The sequence below is a fragment of the Macrobrachium nipponense genome, chromosome 44, assembly GCF_015104395.2.
Source record: "Macrobrachium nipponense isolate FS-2020 chromosome 44, ASM1510439v2, whole genome shotgun sequence".
Lineage (NCBI taxonomy): Eukaryota > Metazoa > Arthropoda > Malacostraca > Decapoda > Palaemonidae > Macrobrachium > Macrobrachium nipponense.
This window is the reverse complement of record NC_087221.1, coordinates 33827204-33842990: the sequence shown is the minus strand read 5'-3', so window position 1 is coordinate 33842990 and position 15787 is coordinate 33827204. Positions and strand designations below refer to the sequence as shown.

Below are 15787 nucleotides of genomic sequence, written 5' to 3'. Positions count from 1 at the left end.
GCACATGTTAGCAGATAATATTATTTTTAATGGAAAACTACCAGGAACCAAATTTAAATAAAGTTCTGGGTATTTGATTCTTCAGTGAAGACTTTAAATGGTAGTACTCTATAAGGCTGCGAAATATATAGAAATATGATACCTTGCTTCCATAGTTCAGCATACGATTATAATATATAGGTATAGCACTGAGTGTAAATTGCTTTCTACTTTCATCGTGTAGTTGGAAATAATGAAAGACCACTCTCATAGCCATTTTCATTGTTATTTCCTTTAAATATTAAGAGGTACAGTAAGCTTTCAGTTTCAGCTGTTCTTTTTTGTCAGCACATACTTGCTAATCTTTTACTGCATATTTTTCACATTTAGCCTATGTTGCAGGCTTTTTTTAAATTTAATTATGCGTATCATGTTAATTGTTTTGTGTATAAGGTGGTTTTTATCGCTATTTTCCATTTACAGCACGTCAAATTGCTAAATTTGATTCGATCATTGGACCTATAGATTACCAACTAAAGAAAAAATCAAACAGTCTGACTGGCGATAAATTCATATATAATTCAGAGGTGTATTGAGAAATAATCCAGAAATAGAAACTAACCATCAGTCCATCATGTTATATGGATTAAACACTAAATATAGAGAGCCGCAACATGGCCAGCATCACAAATAAATTAAAAGAATAAATTGAATAGCGAATGAACGTATAAAAAATATATGGTATTACAAAGAGACTAAACTTAAACTAGCACAAGAAAAGGAGGAATCGACAGAGCAAGGGAGCCGTTTGAAAGACAAATTTCATCTACTATTACTACTAATACTGTATTGAACCTATCTTCAGAAAATGTTAATTTTGACCATAGTATCGTGTGCAATACTCTTTGCTTGACATATTTAAGGAATTAATATTGCTTGTAGGCGGTATTCTGATTAATTTTAACGATGGACGACGAATTTATCGATAAACTACGTTTAGAGTAAGTAGAATGTGCAATATATACTACCTATAGTAGGTAGGCTACGTACTTACCTACTAGGCTACCTAGTCCTAGGTAGGTAGCCCTAGTATCCGAGAATGTAGTGTTAGGAAGTTTAGGTGGGCCTAGACCAAAGGCTGCTTTTACCTGACTTAACTTGAGGGTAATTGAATCACGTAGTGCTTTGTCTAAAGCTGATTTTTTTTTTTTGAGGAGGAGGAGGAACAGTATTTTTACCCTATTTGTTAACCTTTCCAATCTTGGGGGACCCCCAGAGGGAAACCGGGTTTTTTGGGTGGGAAATGAATGAAAGAATTAGCAATAAACAAGGCCACCAGCTAACCTAAACAAACCACCTAACCTAACCTCCTAGGTAGTAGGAGCTGTATCCTAACCTGGGGGGGGCTTCTCCCCCCCCCCCTGTGATCCCCCCTTACACAGCCATATTAAATATAAAGACAGCCTAAAACCCTTTGTGAACTTACTTAGGTTGGAGGGTCAAGGTGAGCTGCCATCTTTAACCTCTTCATTACCGAAAGTTTGTTTGGAGGTAGGTGGGTACCACCATTCAAGTCTACTATACCGCACCGGGTGCATAAAGGTGGTACGCATAGTACCACCAAAACTCCTCTTTTCAGATAGGGACTTCCAATCATTCTGTAATTTCGGTTTGAAGAGTTTGGAGCAAAATAAACAGTATGACACGATGCCAGACGTATGATGAACCCAAAAAAATAGTATTAGGTATTACTGCTTATAGTAGTGTGTAGGTGACAGATGAACTGCATCTCAACAAAAAATCACAAAACCAGACAAGCGTAAACATGTAACAACTTCTACCCAAGTAAAAAATCAGTTGTATCATCATTTACTGTATTTATTTATTTATTTATTCACTTATTACATTTTACAAATAAAAGATATGAACACCAGATAAATGAAGGTAGAAATAAAGCCTTATAGTAACTTTATATATAAAACCAAACCAGAGAAAAACGAAAAAGCGATTTTTTCTGAGGACAAGAAACTTGAAAAACAAATTAGTTTAGTACCCCTGATGCCCCTAAAGTTGTTTTCTGTGATGAAACTAATCTTAGAAAACGTAGAAAATGACATCGACCAATTTTTGAAAGATATACTATAAAATTTGCAATTTCCATATTTATTGGCGGGGCTTTTGCTTTAGTTTTTGCTCTTTTTTTTTGTTATTACGTGCTTATTTACTGTTCTATTTTGATAATACTTTATGTGCATGTTCCAGGTGCGATATACCAACATTCTGTAAGACCGAATTTCTATTCAAGATCGTAGTTTTCCTCACGACCACCAGTGTCCTTGTACAAGGGACACTGAGTTTCACATTTTTTTTCATAAAATCATTTATTTTCCTTGTAAGATGATAAAACTAACAGAGAATATGCGTTATTATAGTGCTAATAATACCTGATAATTCATTTAGCCTGTCTTGATTAGTGTATTTTGGCAAATATTTTTACGATCGGCACCCCTCCAAACTGGAGTCACTACCGAGAGATTCAGTTCGGCAGCGAAACGCAATGTTACATTCTGCTCACCCACCCGGTAAAGAAGGGGTTAAGAATGCATGGAGCCTATGATCCAATACTTTAAATGCAATTTAAAATAAGCAATAGTATTAGTAGTATGAACTCCAGTGTGCAGGTCCACAAAGTTCAAAGAGTGGTTGACGACTTTACTCCTTTAAATGAAGAAATCCCTCCCCTCATTTAGGCAATCGTATGCCTTCCAACAGTCCCCCCCGGAGATGATGGTAGTGCCGCGGGTTTTCTATACAATCCCTTATCACTGTGAAAAAGTGTCACTTTTTGTACATGAACTTTCCTGCCAGATATATACTTAGCTTACTCTCTGACGTCACGACAGAATTCAAAACTCGCGGCAAATGCGACAGGTAGGTCAGGTGATCTACCCCACCGCCGCTGGGTGGCAGGCTGTCTGAACCAATCCCCCTTTCCAGTCATAATTTTTCTGTCGCCGGTGTTGACTACATCTGTTGTCGATACCTTTCGATTTTGAATTAATTACTCGTTTTCGCCCTGGATTGTTTCAACGGACTTTTGGTGAAGTACCTGCTCCTTGGCTTGGCATTTGCGATTTGTGGACCGTTTTTGGATTATTCTTTTGATTATTCTTGGAATTTCATTATGTCTGATTTGGAAATTAAGAAATCAACTATGTTCAGAGTTTGTTCTGTACCGATTGTAAGGTGTGGCTACCGAAAGCTGCGGTAGACCCTCACACAGTATGCATGAGGTGTAGGGGGAATGACTGCTCATTTATTAACCCTTGTAATGAATGTGGTAATTTGAATGAAGAAGAATGGAAGGCGCTTTCTTCTTATGTAAGAAAGCTTGAGAAGGACAAGGTTAGGAAAGCTTCATCTGGGAGTTCTAGTAGTCTCGCGCTAGCGAGTTTGAAGTTGATAACCCTGTTGTAGACGTAGCGCCTTTACCAGTTTCAGCCCCTGCTTCCTGCACCGAACCGAAGATGCGCCTTCGGAGGTGGACACTATGAGAGCCACTATTCGCAAGCATGGGAGCTGAAAATTAAAGTGCTAGAAGGTAAGAGTGATAGCAATTTGTGCAGTGATCCCAGTGCAGTGGAGGTGCGTCTGATCGGCTCCCTAATGCTTCTAGGACCTAGACCTCTTCCAGACTCCCAGACCCAGTGGAGGAGGAAAGTCGAAAGCCGCAGGAAGGTTAGGGAGAACCCCCACCGGTCAGGCGTCCCCTCGGTAGCGCCTGAATGTTCGATCCCAGGGCTACCTTGGATCGCGCCAAGAGAGAAGTCTTACGGCAATGCTTCTCGTCTTCGCCTTCTCCTTCGCCCAAACGTGGTTGGAGCTCCTCGGAAGCTTCTCGGCCGTCGAAGAGAGCCTGGCAGGCTTCTTCCGCGCTCCCCTCCAGCCCTGAAGTTTTTTCGGAAAATCCTGGATTGGATGTCAAGAAACCGAGGATTTCTTTGGAGTTTCGCTCTCCTAGTAAGGATCGAGCTGCGTCTCCCGTGAAGGACTTTGTTAAGTCTCCTACACGTGTGTTGGCTAGTCTGCAGGCGCAGATTACGGCTCTGGCTGACTCCTTGATTGTGAATGCTGGTCGTAGGAAGGACGTCTCGCTCCCCGGTAAAGAAGTCCAGGCGCTCTTCTCCAGGCTTACGCTATTCGTCAGTAAACTGCCCTCTCTCCAGGAGTGGATCGTAGTACGAGGCGCTCATCCTGCGGACTACTTTTATCGTTCTTTTCTCCGTCGGACAAGGGGCATGCTTCCCGTAGACGAGCCTCTCCTGGACAGGCGCTCGTCTCGAGACAGGATCTCTCCCGCTGGCAAGACGCCAGGAGCCTGGTAGGCGTTTTTCTCATGGTAGCCGCTCTCCTTCAGGCTTTCGCTCTCCTGTGACCAGACGCCCTTTGGTAGACAGGCGCTCTTCTCCTGTCAGCCGCCCTTCGCTTAGCAGGCACCAAGAGCCTGGTAGGCGCTCTTCTCCTTCAAGGCGCGCTTCTCCCGATTTTCGCTCTCCTCGAGTTAGGCGCAGGGAATCTGTCAGACGCTTCTCGCCTGGTAGGAGCGCTCGTCACCAGAGATTCGCTCTCCTCGCAGCAGGCGCCAAGAGCCTGATAATCGCTTCCCGCAGGACAGGCGCTCTTCGCCAGGCAGCCGCTCTCCTTTAGACAGGCGCCAGGAGCCTGATAGACGCTTTTTCGCCTAATAGGCGCTCTTCACCTAATAGGCGCTCTTCGCCTAATAGGCGCTCTTCGCCTGATAGGCGCTCTTCGCCAGATTTTCGCCCTGCGTTCGTTAGGCGCCAAGAGCCTAGAATGCGCCCATCAATCCTGACAAGAAGGAGTTTTCAGGCAGAAGCTCAACGGAAGTTATCAACTCCCCGGTTAGATGTCAGAGTTCTTCCAGACATTCTTCCAAGGATGGACTCTCGGCTGAGGACAAGACAGCCTTTCATCGTAAGGATCGTGAAGGATCTTCGGCGGAAGAAGAACAGGATCCCTCGGAAGAAGAAATTCCTAGGATTCCTCCGTTTTCTTCATACAAGCGGTTGACGGACCTGTTGCTTCAGGGAATTTGGAGACGCCCTTTCCTCTGTCGCCTCCCCGCCCTCGCCTCTTTCGTTATTTTCGACTTCGAAAACTTCGAAGGTTTCATCCTGTGTCAGGATGAAGCCTGCAATCTCCCATGACAAGGGAAGGCCGCCTTAGAGGGAGGGTTTGTTTTTGGTGAGTGGGCTTCTTTCGAAGGAAGAGAAAGGGAAAGACGGTGTTCCTCTTTCCCATTTCCCCCTCCTTCTAAGCTTACTGGGAAACTAGGATTCTGGTATGAATCGGGAGAACCCTTGGGCCCCCCTCGTTCTTCCATCCTCGGCAGACTCGGACTTCTCTTCACTGGTGGATTCCTCTCGACGCTCTGCCCTCAGTCTGCTAAGACGACATGGGGATGAATGAGCTTGACCACCTGTTGAAGGGAATGTTCCGAGTCCTGGAGGTGTTTAACTTCCTAGACTGGTCTTTTGGGCGTTTTGGGCACCGAAGAGCGCAGACCCCGGATTCCTTTCTCCTGAGGATCTTATCAGTGTTCTCACGTGTATGGACAAGGCAGTGAGGGATGGATCGAGTGAAATAGCTTCACTTTTCGGAGCGGGAGTGATCAAGAAGAGATCTGTGTACTGTTCGTTCCTGACGAAATCAGTATCGCATGCTCAGAGAGCCTCTCTCCTGTATTCTCAGCTCTCTCCTCAACTCTTCCCTAAGAAGATCGTTCAGGATGTTTCTTGTGCCCTTTCAGCTAAGGCTACACAGGACATGCTAGCCCAGTCTACCAGGAAGCCTCACTCTTCTTTCCAAGCTAAAACCAAGAGAGAGACTCCAGTTAGGCAGGAGCCCTTTCGAGGAGTCCCTCCTGCCAGAGCTTCTTCCTCTAGAGGATCTAGACCCACTAAACGAGGGAAGACCTTCTCTAGATCCATCAGAGGGAAGAAGTAGGATTCAAGTCCTCCAGACATCAGTGGGTGCCAGACTTCTGAAGTTTTGCCGACGTCTGGGCCCAGAAAGGGTGCGGACAACTGGTCACTCTCGATTGTCCGCAAAGGCTACCTCATTCCCTTCTTATCAAGACCTCCGTTGACGACGACTCCGAGGGAGTTGGTAGCCAAGTACAAGGACCCCATCATGAATCAAAGCCCTCTCTCTAGCAGTAGATCTTATGCTGGAGAAGGAAGCGATAGAACTAGTGAAAGATCCTCATTCTGCGGGTTTTTACAACAGACTGTTCCTAGTTTCCCAAGAGCTCAGGAGGATGGAGACCGGTTCTGGATGTAAGCGCCCTGAATGTCTTCGTAGAAAAAAGGAAGTTCGCCATGGAGACAACTTCTTCAGTGTTGGCGGCTCTTCGTCCAGGGGACTGGATGGTGTCCCTAGATCTTCAGGACGCTTACTTCCATGTGCCTATCCATCCTTCTTCACGGAAAGTTTTCTAAGATTCATGATGGGAGGGAAGATCTTCCAATTCAGGGCCTTGTGCTTCGGCCTTTCGACAGCCCCCCCAAGTTTTCACGGGTTTAATGAAGAATGTAGCGAGTGGGCTACATTTGGAGGGAGTGGGAGGGGCGTCTCTCTATCTAGACGATGGCTGATCAGAGCAAGCTCACAAGAAAGATGTCTGGAGGACCTACAAAAGACACTGACTTTAGCAAGTTCGTTGGGGCTTCTGGTGAACTTCCAGAAGTCACAATTAATCCCCAGTCAAGAGCTGATATATCTGGGATTCGGATGGTTTCTCCGATTTTCGGGCATATCCGTCACCAGAGAGGATTGCTCGTTGCCAAGAGAAACTAACGACCTTCCTAGAGAAAAGATGCATGCACAGGAGGGAGTGGATGAGTCTGTTGGGGACACTTTCCTCGCTGGAGCAATTCGTTTCTCTAGGAAGGTTGCATCTCAGACCTCTCCAATTCTTCCTTTACCGGAACTGGAGGTGTCTCTCTCTAGACCTGGAATTCTCCTTCAGGATATCAAAAGGAATCAAGAAGGACCTTCTGTGGTGGACAGATCCTCTCCGATTTGCAGAAGGTCTGTCTCTGTACATGCCAAAACCCGAACCAAGTATTGTGGTTTTTACCCTTCCAAGAGGGAAAAGGGGTTCCGAACGCCGTCCCGGAGACGGGTTGGGGTGCGACCCTAGGGTCAAGAGAAATGTCAGGCACCTGGTTGTTCCTTTGCTTCACTTTCAGCGTGACGGGGGGGGAGGAAGAAACAGGTGTCCTGGCACATCAACAACAAAGAGTTGATGGCAGTGTGGTTGGCGTTAAAAGCCTTCGAGCCCCACGTCCGAAATGCTATAGTTCAGGTCAACTCGGACAACACCACAGCCTTGGCTTACATAAGAAAGCAGGGGGGGACACACTCTTTCTCCCTGTACGAAACAGCGAAGGACTTGCTGTTGTGGTCTCAGGCAAGGAAGATTGTTCTCCTCACCAGGTTCGTACAGGGGGAGAAAGGAATGTCAGAGAAAACGATCTCCTGAGAGGAGGAATCAAGTGCTCCCCTCGGAGTGGACTCTGCACTCAGAAGTTTGCCAGGGACCTGTGGAGGTTATGGGGCCAGACCTCTTATCGACCTTTTTTGCGACAGCAAAGAACAAGAGAATAGACCTCTACTGCTCCCCGATCTCGGACCCAGGAGCAGTGTCAGTCGATGCTTTCCTCCTAGACTGGCGAGGTCTGGACGTCTATGCTTTTCCTCCATTCAAGATTCTGAGTCAAACACTCAGAAAGTTTGCGGCCTCGGAAGCGACAAGGATGACGCTGGTAGCTCCATTCTGGCCGGCCCAAGATTGGTTCACAGAGGTACTGGAATGGCTAGTGGACTTTCCAAGAGCTCTTCCACAAAGAGTAGATCGGTCAGACAAACCCACTTTAGGACAGGTATCACAGAAACCTCCCCGCTCTCAATCTGACTGGCTTTCGACTGTCAAAAGTCTTGTCAGAGCGAAGGGGTTTCAAGCTAAGGCAGCGAAGGCTATCGCATCAGCTAGAAGGGGGCCCTCTACCCTTAGGGTCTACCAGTCGAAGTGGGACGTCTTTCGCCGTTGGTGCAGAAACCAGAAGCTTTCCTCTTCCAGTACCTCTGTGACCCAAATCGCAGATTTCCTGGTTTTTCTCAGGGAAAAATGTGGTCTTGCAGTTTCGACCATCAAAGGATATCGGAGCATGTTAGCAGCGTGTTTAGGCACAGGAATTTAGATATCTCCAACAACAAAGATCTACATGATCTGCTAAGATCTTTTGAAAACTTTGCAAGAAACCCTCGTCTCAAATTCCGAGCTGGAACCTGGACGTGGTTCTTCGTTTCCTGAGGTCCTCGAAGTTCGAACCTCCCCAGTCATCTTCTTTCAAGGATCTTACGAAGAAGGCTCTGTTTCTTTTGGCTTTAGCATCTGCCAAAAGAGTTAGTGAGCTTCATGCTCTAGAAGGAAGGGTAGGTTTCAAAGGAGATTCCGTGATTTGTTCCTTCCTTCCTTCTTTTCTAGCTAAGAACGAGAACCCCTCAAATCCTTGGCCAAGGAGTTTTTGAGGTTCCAGGCTTAGCTCCCCTGGTAGGGGAAGAGCCAGAAAGAACTCTTTGCCCTGTGAGGACTTTAAGATACTACCTCCAGAGGAAGAAGTCTCTTAAAAAGGGCATTAAGGACAGACTTTGGTGCTCTGTTAAGGATCCCAGTAGACCATTGTCTAAAAATGCTTTGTCCTTCTTTATTAGAAGCCTCGTGAAGGAAGCACATTTGGCTTGCGGTGAGGATCACTTCAAGCTTTTGAAGTCAAGGCTCACGAGTAAGAGCCATTGCGACGTCCTTGGCTTTCAACAAGAATATGTCACTCCAGAATCTGATGAAAGCAACATTCTGGAGATGCAATTCAGTATTCACGAACCACTACCTTAAGAGACGTCAAGATTACTTAACGAGAAGTGCTTCGCGTTAGGCCCGTATGTATCGGCGGATTCGGTGCTGGGGCAGGGAGCTGAAGCATATCCTTTGTAAATTTTTTCCCCTATTGTTTGTGTTGTGTTTTTTATGGTTGTTTGAAAGAGGATGCGGGTAGGCATCTCTTTCTATTCGTATTGCTAACATTTAGAATGGTTAGGTGATCTGTTCGTGCTAGAGCTCCCTGCATTGGTAGTGGTCAGGCTCTGTCATTTAAGAGGGCGAATCCCCATTGACATGATCCGACTTGGATTCTACTGAGTAAGTGGATATCAAATTGCCCTTCGGTAGACCCCAAAGAGTCTTTCAAGCTGTAGGTCACGCCCTCGCTGTAGCTCTTCAGGCTTTGCCAGACTAATAGGACAGTAACTATGAAGTCTTCAGCCTTATCAGGTAAGAACCAGGTTTGTTAGTATCCTACACCGATGTTGTTTCCCCTTTTTCCTTGTTACCTCTGTCTTTTTTTTCCCTCCACCAAGGGTGTCAATCAGCTAAGTATATCTGGCAGGAAAGTTCATGTACAAAAATGATATTGTTATTTTACAATAAAGTTTTGTACATATTACCTGGCAGATATATACGATTGATGGCCCTCCCAGCCTCCCCTCAGGAGACAGGTGGAAGAAAAATTATGACTGGAAAGGGGGATTGGTTCAGACACCTGCCACCCAGCGGCGGGTGGGGTAGATCACCTGACCTACCTGTCGCATTTGCCGCGAGTTTTGAATTCTGTCGTGAACGTCAGAGACGTAAGCTAAGTATATATCTGCCAGGTAAGTATGTACAAAACTTTATTGTAAAATAACAATATCATTTTGTCCCTACTTTCTTTATAATTAAAATAACAATTGAGGCAATTGATGTCAAAGTACTAGCCTAGATGGTAAATGAGAAACCGCACCAGAAGTTGAAAGTTCATGCGTCTCCATGGCTCTCAAAAGACTGAAAAATTAGCGGTGGAAATTGCGTGAAAAGTGTCGAAAAGTGTTAGTTTCCTAGTAAAACTGTCACCTGATCAGGTATTCAAGTCACATGATTCTAGCTTTGTTAAAATGCTAGTCCCAAGTAAAATGTGGATTATCATCATTGGTTAAAGACTATGACGTTTCGGTGACGTCTTGCTACATAGAATACAGTTGATGATGTAATTATGACATAATCTATGTTTTTAACGTAAACGAACAAACAAGAGCTCAGTCTGAAGAGGAATTTGAGAGTTATGAAGTCGAGGGACTTAGTTTTTTTCCGGTGTGTCAAATTTAATTTTGATTTTTAAACCACTTCTAGACCTAGCGCCGCTTAGATTTTATATATCAAACGAAATCTTGGACTTCTCTCTTTTAAGTGAAAGTACTTAAATTTGATAACTTGCTCACAGAGCTATTGTATAGAATTACCAACTTTGAGTTTAGCCTGAGGTCTAGCTGTCTCTGTAATACCGTAATACTTTAACGCCATGTCATATACCAGACAATTTTCCTACAGGTTATCTTGTGTGTGTGTGTTTTTTTTTTAAATTTATTTATTAGGCTAGCACCAACCATTAGCCTACAGCTAAGTGAATACCACTCAGTATTTCTGTATAAGCATTCCGCATCGTTCGTCCCTGCGAATACGAAAGCCACCAGGAATTGGGTCGTCAAATGCATTTTGCCGTGTTTAGTACGAGCCCCTGGGTGTTAATTACAGTCATCCAAATAAATATTACTTAAAATTCTTGTTCAGGAGGTAAAACTGCATAGAAAAACTGCAACTGCCATAGTCTAGGCCGCTGCATATAGATCTACCTACCACTCTTTATTGTTTCCCCTTTCACCCAAGCGTATGCCTGATAGGGCTAATTATTGTTGATCTTTTGGAAACTGTTTTTTTTTTTTTCTCTCCAAAACAGGTCAGAAATACGCAACCCCAACATTATCAGTTAAGAACATTCACAGATTACCTATGTTTCAATTTTAAATTGTATAAATACTAGGTAAGTAACCTACAGCATTAGCTAAAATGTAGCAACAACAATAGTAATGGGCTTGCACTTTAATTTTCACTTATCTTAGGTGCTGATTTATTTCTGACCAGAGGGACCAAGCAACTAACTCAATGTTGACTGCCCTAAAAGGCATATAGCTCAGCAGTCCCCAGTTATGGAGGAGTTCCATTCTCGGTTTGTGCTGATAAGCGAAAGCTGCCATTAACCGAAACTCTCTGATTTATGGCGCCGATAACTGGTTAATGGCACCCCGGTTAGGTATATTATGGCACCATAACTCTATTATTGGTGCCATAAATCCCCGATTTTGTGCCATAAGACTGGATCACCATTAACAAAGTCCACCGATAACCGGGGACTACCATCATAATCTAAACCAATCCAGCCACTGGGGAAGCCTTGACCACTCAGGCACACACCCATTTCCAAGGAATTACTGTACAGTGGACCCCCCGTATTTGCGTTCTCCGGATTCGCAGACTCACACATTCGCGGCTTTCTCTTGGGAACGTTTCCCCGCATTATCCGCGGAAAATTTGCACATTCGCAGTATTTTTCTATGAGAAATATCCTCAAATTCCTGTTTTTTTTTATCAATTTCATCATAAAATGCACTTTTTGTGATAAAACTATTAAAAAAACCTGGTATGAAAATTTATAGTGGTTTTTCTTTTAGTTTTAACTAACAAAATAGGCTGTTTTTAGCGTTTTTAATGGGGTTCTAAATATTCGCAGTTTCTAACTATTCACGGGGGTGGTCTGGTACGCATCCCCCGTAAATACGGGGGGATCACTGTATTTGCCAGTGTATTAGACACACTTTTTTTTTTTAATATAAAAAAACTGGCCTGTATTCAATGCGGAAATACTATGGATGGGAGACCGAGGGCCATATGCTAGGCTAGGCTAGCCTGCAGTGAGCATACTGGGTAGGCACAAAAATTGTTGCCAACGATAAAACTGAAAAACAAACCTAATTATTACAGAAAATTGTGTTACTAGTAATAGAATACTATTGAAAATAAGCTGAATTATCAGTCTGTTATCAAAAACTTACTAAAAATTGCTTATGATACGTTGGGAGTTAACCTGTCAGCCATTTGCAATGAGTGGATGTAAACGAAATCATAGCGCTGCCTTGGTTGCCCATCACAGTACACATAAACGTTTATTTGTGGTAAATTTCATACAGAGTCCAGTCTTTATTCCAGTATACTTTCATAATATTGTATTCCATGCACAGAATCATACTTTTTATTTTACAAAATTACTGAAATATCCTTCAATAAATGTATGATGAAACATACTAAAATTGTTTTTTCTAGCAAAACATTGCTGTAAAATAGGGGTGCATCTTAAACACCAGCAAATACTGTAATATCTATATGTATCCAACAAAATTAGCATTCCTAGGTCAAAGCATTAAGATTTAGGTCTCATAATGTGGATTTAATGACTGTCATTAGTAGTGAGCAGGAAATGGTTGGCTGTGACTGTCATCTTAAACCTGTATTGCATTTGTAGGTACTTCTCAGGGTGTATGCATTGTTGGGTTGTGGTTACCTTGCTGGTGATTGCAATACTGGATTACTTATTCAGTCATTTTTTTAATGTCATGAATGCTTTACATATATAAAAGTAGGGATCTAAACATCATAATACAGGATTTTTATTTCTTCAAACCAGGAAGTTTGAGACTGAACAGGTCAAAGCTGAAGAAAGCTTGGAACTGCTGGAAAAGATTGTTTCTGATGGTCAGTGGGAGACAGGGAGGTAAGCGTATAATATAGATATCTGGTAAGCCATTAATAGTTTTTTTTTCGGTTGCAGCAGTACTCCTTGAAAACTTCTAATTTATATTTATAGACTATCAGGTCCTTTGTGACATCTGAATTTCATATTTTCAAAAATTGAAGGTATCTTAGAGGAATGGTGTAAAACTGTGTATTATCTACCTTAATGATTCAGTAGCAAGGAGTTCATATATATTCAATGACAAATTTCATTTTTTTATTAGCTATTCAGTACAAGGATAAATTATAAACACTGCTGAGGGTTACATTTCTTTGCATTTAAATGGTGCCACAGATCAGTGTAAAAGAGATTTTGGTGCTGATCTGAGGGAAATTTGTCAATGAAATATAATAATGGATGCCACATCTAGCGACTTGATTTGTTACCCATTTCAATTTACTGTTTTTTAAAGTTATCACATAAGTGAAAAGCTGGTTATTTTTATTAATTTGTTTGAAATATTGTTTTTCAAAATTATATGAATTTATTACAATATTAATAAAGGAAATTCCTTTTTTATTTTAGCCAGTTGCTGAATTTGTTACGTAATGTAGGAACAGCAGTCATGGCAAAGATGCCATGGGAAACCACTCCATGTAATATGGTACACAGAGTCATCAAAGTAAGCATTCTATCATTTTTGCAACAACAAACATGTTTTAACTGATGCATTTTGTCATTTGTAACTTAAAATATTCAGTCTTCATCCTGTTCATACAATGGGGAAACCTCATTATTTTACTTGTGCAACAAGTACTCAGGAGATGAAGTCACATTGGAAAGGAAAAACATTTAATTTCATCCCACTTTAGTATATATCCCCCAAGGAAGGAATCTCCAGCTCAATGTGTCATCAAGTCCTATTCACAGGAACAAATCCTTATGATTTTCCCCAAGAGAATTTACAAGTAATTTATTTAGGAGACTGTGTATTGTCTTCCTCTTTGTCATAGGACAGAGGAGGTTGTTAGTGATTATAGTTGAGGTACGCACTGGAAACACTGTTACTAATGAAGTCAGTGCCTTCAGGAATGGTGAAGTGTGAGCAGCTGCTGAAGAGATCAGACAAATATGGTGGCATGCGAAGTTCCCAAGGAGACTTTACTGTACAGGGTGGTAGATATACCAAATATTCTTAGTAATTTCTTACCAGAGAGGCAGGTCTTTGAAGAGCCTTATCCTTGAATCACCAGAACTTTCTGTTGATGAGAGATATGTTCCTCATCAATGAAGGTAGATCCTTAGAGACAATATTTTTGTTCAGTTAAGGAAAGTCCAGGAAGGTCCAGAAAATGTGACAGGGTCTGGGGAATGGACTTTGTATCACTGTTACAATGAATAGAGTACTCTTCCAGTAATAAACTAAAACCGATTATGTAAATATACTGTAAGGTTATGGCATTTCTCACTGGATAGAGATCATCCTATGAAACTGAAGTACGTATAATGTTATTAGTACTCAAAATGAATACATTCGAATTATAATGAGACCATCTTGGTCCCATAGCCAGCTTGATCTAGGAAAGTCAGTAAAGAAATATCACACAAAATCTTGTTCTTAGAAAAGAGGAATGCATTATAATAAAATTATACTTTATGTCAAAATTTTTTGATAAGGCTGAATCCTTAAGGCCAATTTCATGAGATCCTGCAAAAATATAAGTTTGTTAATTTTATTTTTAAATTACTCTATAATAGTAATAATGATGTAGATAAAGGTTTGTATGTCAGGAAAAATTTAGTCTTGTAAAAACTTTTTATTGTGTTAAACTTTTCTTTCATTGGTGTAAAATGGTCATATGGTTTCTTGTTTGTTTAGGAAGAGCTTTAGTGTCAACAAGTTCTGTATTGATCATTCAGAAACTTCATTTATTTAGAGAGTTTTTTCAGATTGTTATTGATGAATACAATGCTTGTCGAGGAGCATGTGATGGTGGGGGTGGACATGGCGTTTCTCAAATGGTGTTTGGTGGTCACATAGTTTCTCAGCTTATGTTTGGTGATCCCACAAGTGGAGATCTTCCCGAGTGCATGGAAGTATTCCCAGAGCTGAAAAATAGAGTGCTTGAGGCTATTGCAGAACATAAAGCAGAGATTGAACAGAGGTGAGTCTAGAGTCATTAATATTATTCAAACAACAAAGGTTAACTCTCTATTTTGATTAATACATGGGTTTTTAATCTTTTTAGATGAAATTTAGCCTTTTCAGCGAGTAAATCTGCCCTTATGAGGGTCATGTTTTGAAGACTCCTGCATATTCATGTATTATGCAGATCCTAAGTTTTACACATTAGATATCTTCTGGACTTCTAACTGTGAGTGGATTTTATGATTGTGTTTAGGTCAGTTTCACAGTATTTGCACACTCATAATGCTATAAATGGAAATTAATGTAGTTTTCAAAGGAAAAAACAAGTCTAAACTCACATGAATTGCAACAATTTTATATGGTATCTTTAATGAGCCCTGGACCACTGTGCTTGATGTTCAAGGCTTCAACAGTAATCTAGAGTAAATTTTTAATTGATGTAGTTAGTGAGTCATAAAACTGGAATAGAAAACAGAGGCTATTTATTAATTACTAGTTTCAAACACTTTTTCCACTGCATGTTCACTGTGATTGGATGACTCAGAGTATATACACTTCCCTTGGTTAGCTTAGAGTGATTATCCACAGCCTGTGTCATTAGAGTATCATTATATTTAGATTAAAGCTTGAGACTTTTATCCTCTATGCAAAGCTTCTTTCAATAGTGGTTTGTTGTCCCTGACAAAGTTTGTCAGATGTTTTCTTGATTAGAACTCTTTCAAGTATGTCAGTGGTAAATTTGTAACTTTTACATTAGTCCTGGTCACAATCCTATTTCTTCTCATCAAAGATCTTTAGAGTAGGGGACCAGTTGATTAATGAGTCTCGCAACATGAGGGTATGAGGGAATCTTGTAGAGCAAAGGCCATTTTGTGTAATGTATCATATATAAAATAAGTATAGAGGTGTCTGTATT

At 41.8% G+C, this 15787-nt stretch overlaps 1 protein-coding gene across 1 annotated transcript in view; it reads left to right on the top strand.

Annotated features, from left to right (window-relative positions):
- The first annotated feature begins 823 nt into the window (after nt 1–823).
- LOC135204162 (translation initiation factor eIF2B subunit beta-like) overlaps nt 824–15787 on the top strand; it is a 31554-nt gene continuing 16590 nt past the window's right edge. The window contains exons 1-4 of the mRNA XM_064234205.1: nt 824–980; nt 12675–12761; nt 13308–13404; nt 14673–14887. Of these exons, the coding sequence (XP_064090275.1) occupies nt 946–980; nt 12675–12761; nt 13308–13404; nt 14673–14887 (434 nt within the window). The 5' untranslated portion in view covers nt 824–945. The remainder of the gene's footprint in view (nt 981–12674; nt 12762–13307; nt 13405–14672; nt 14888–15787) is intronic.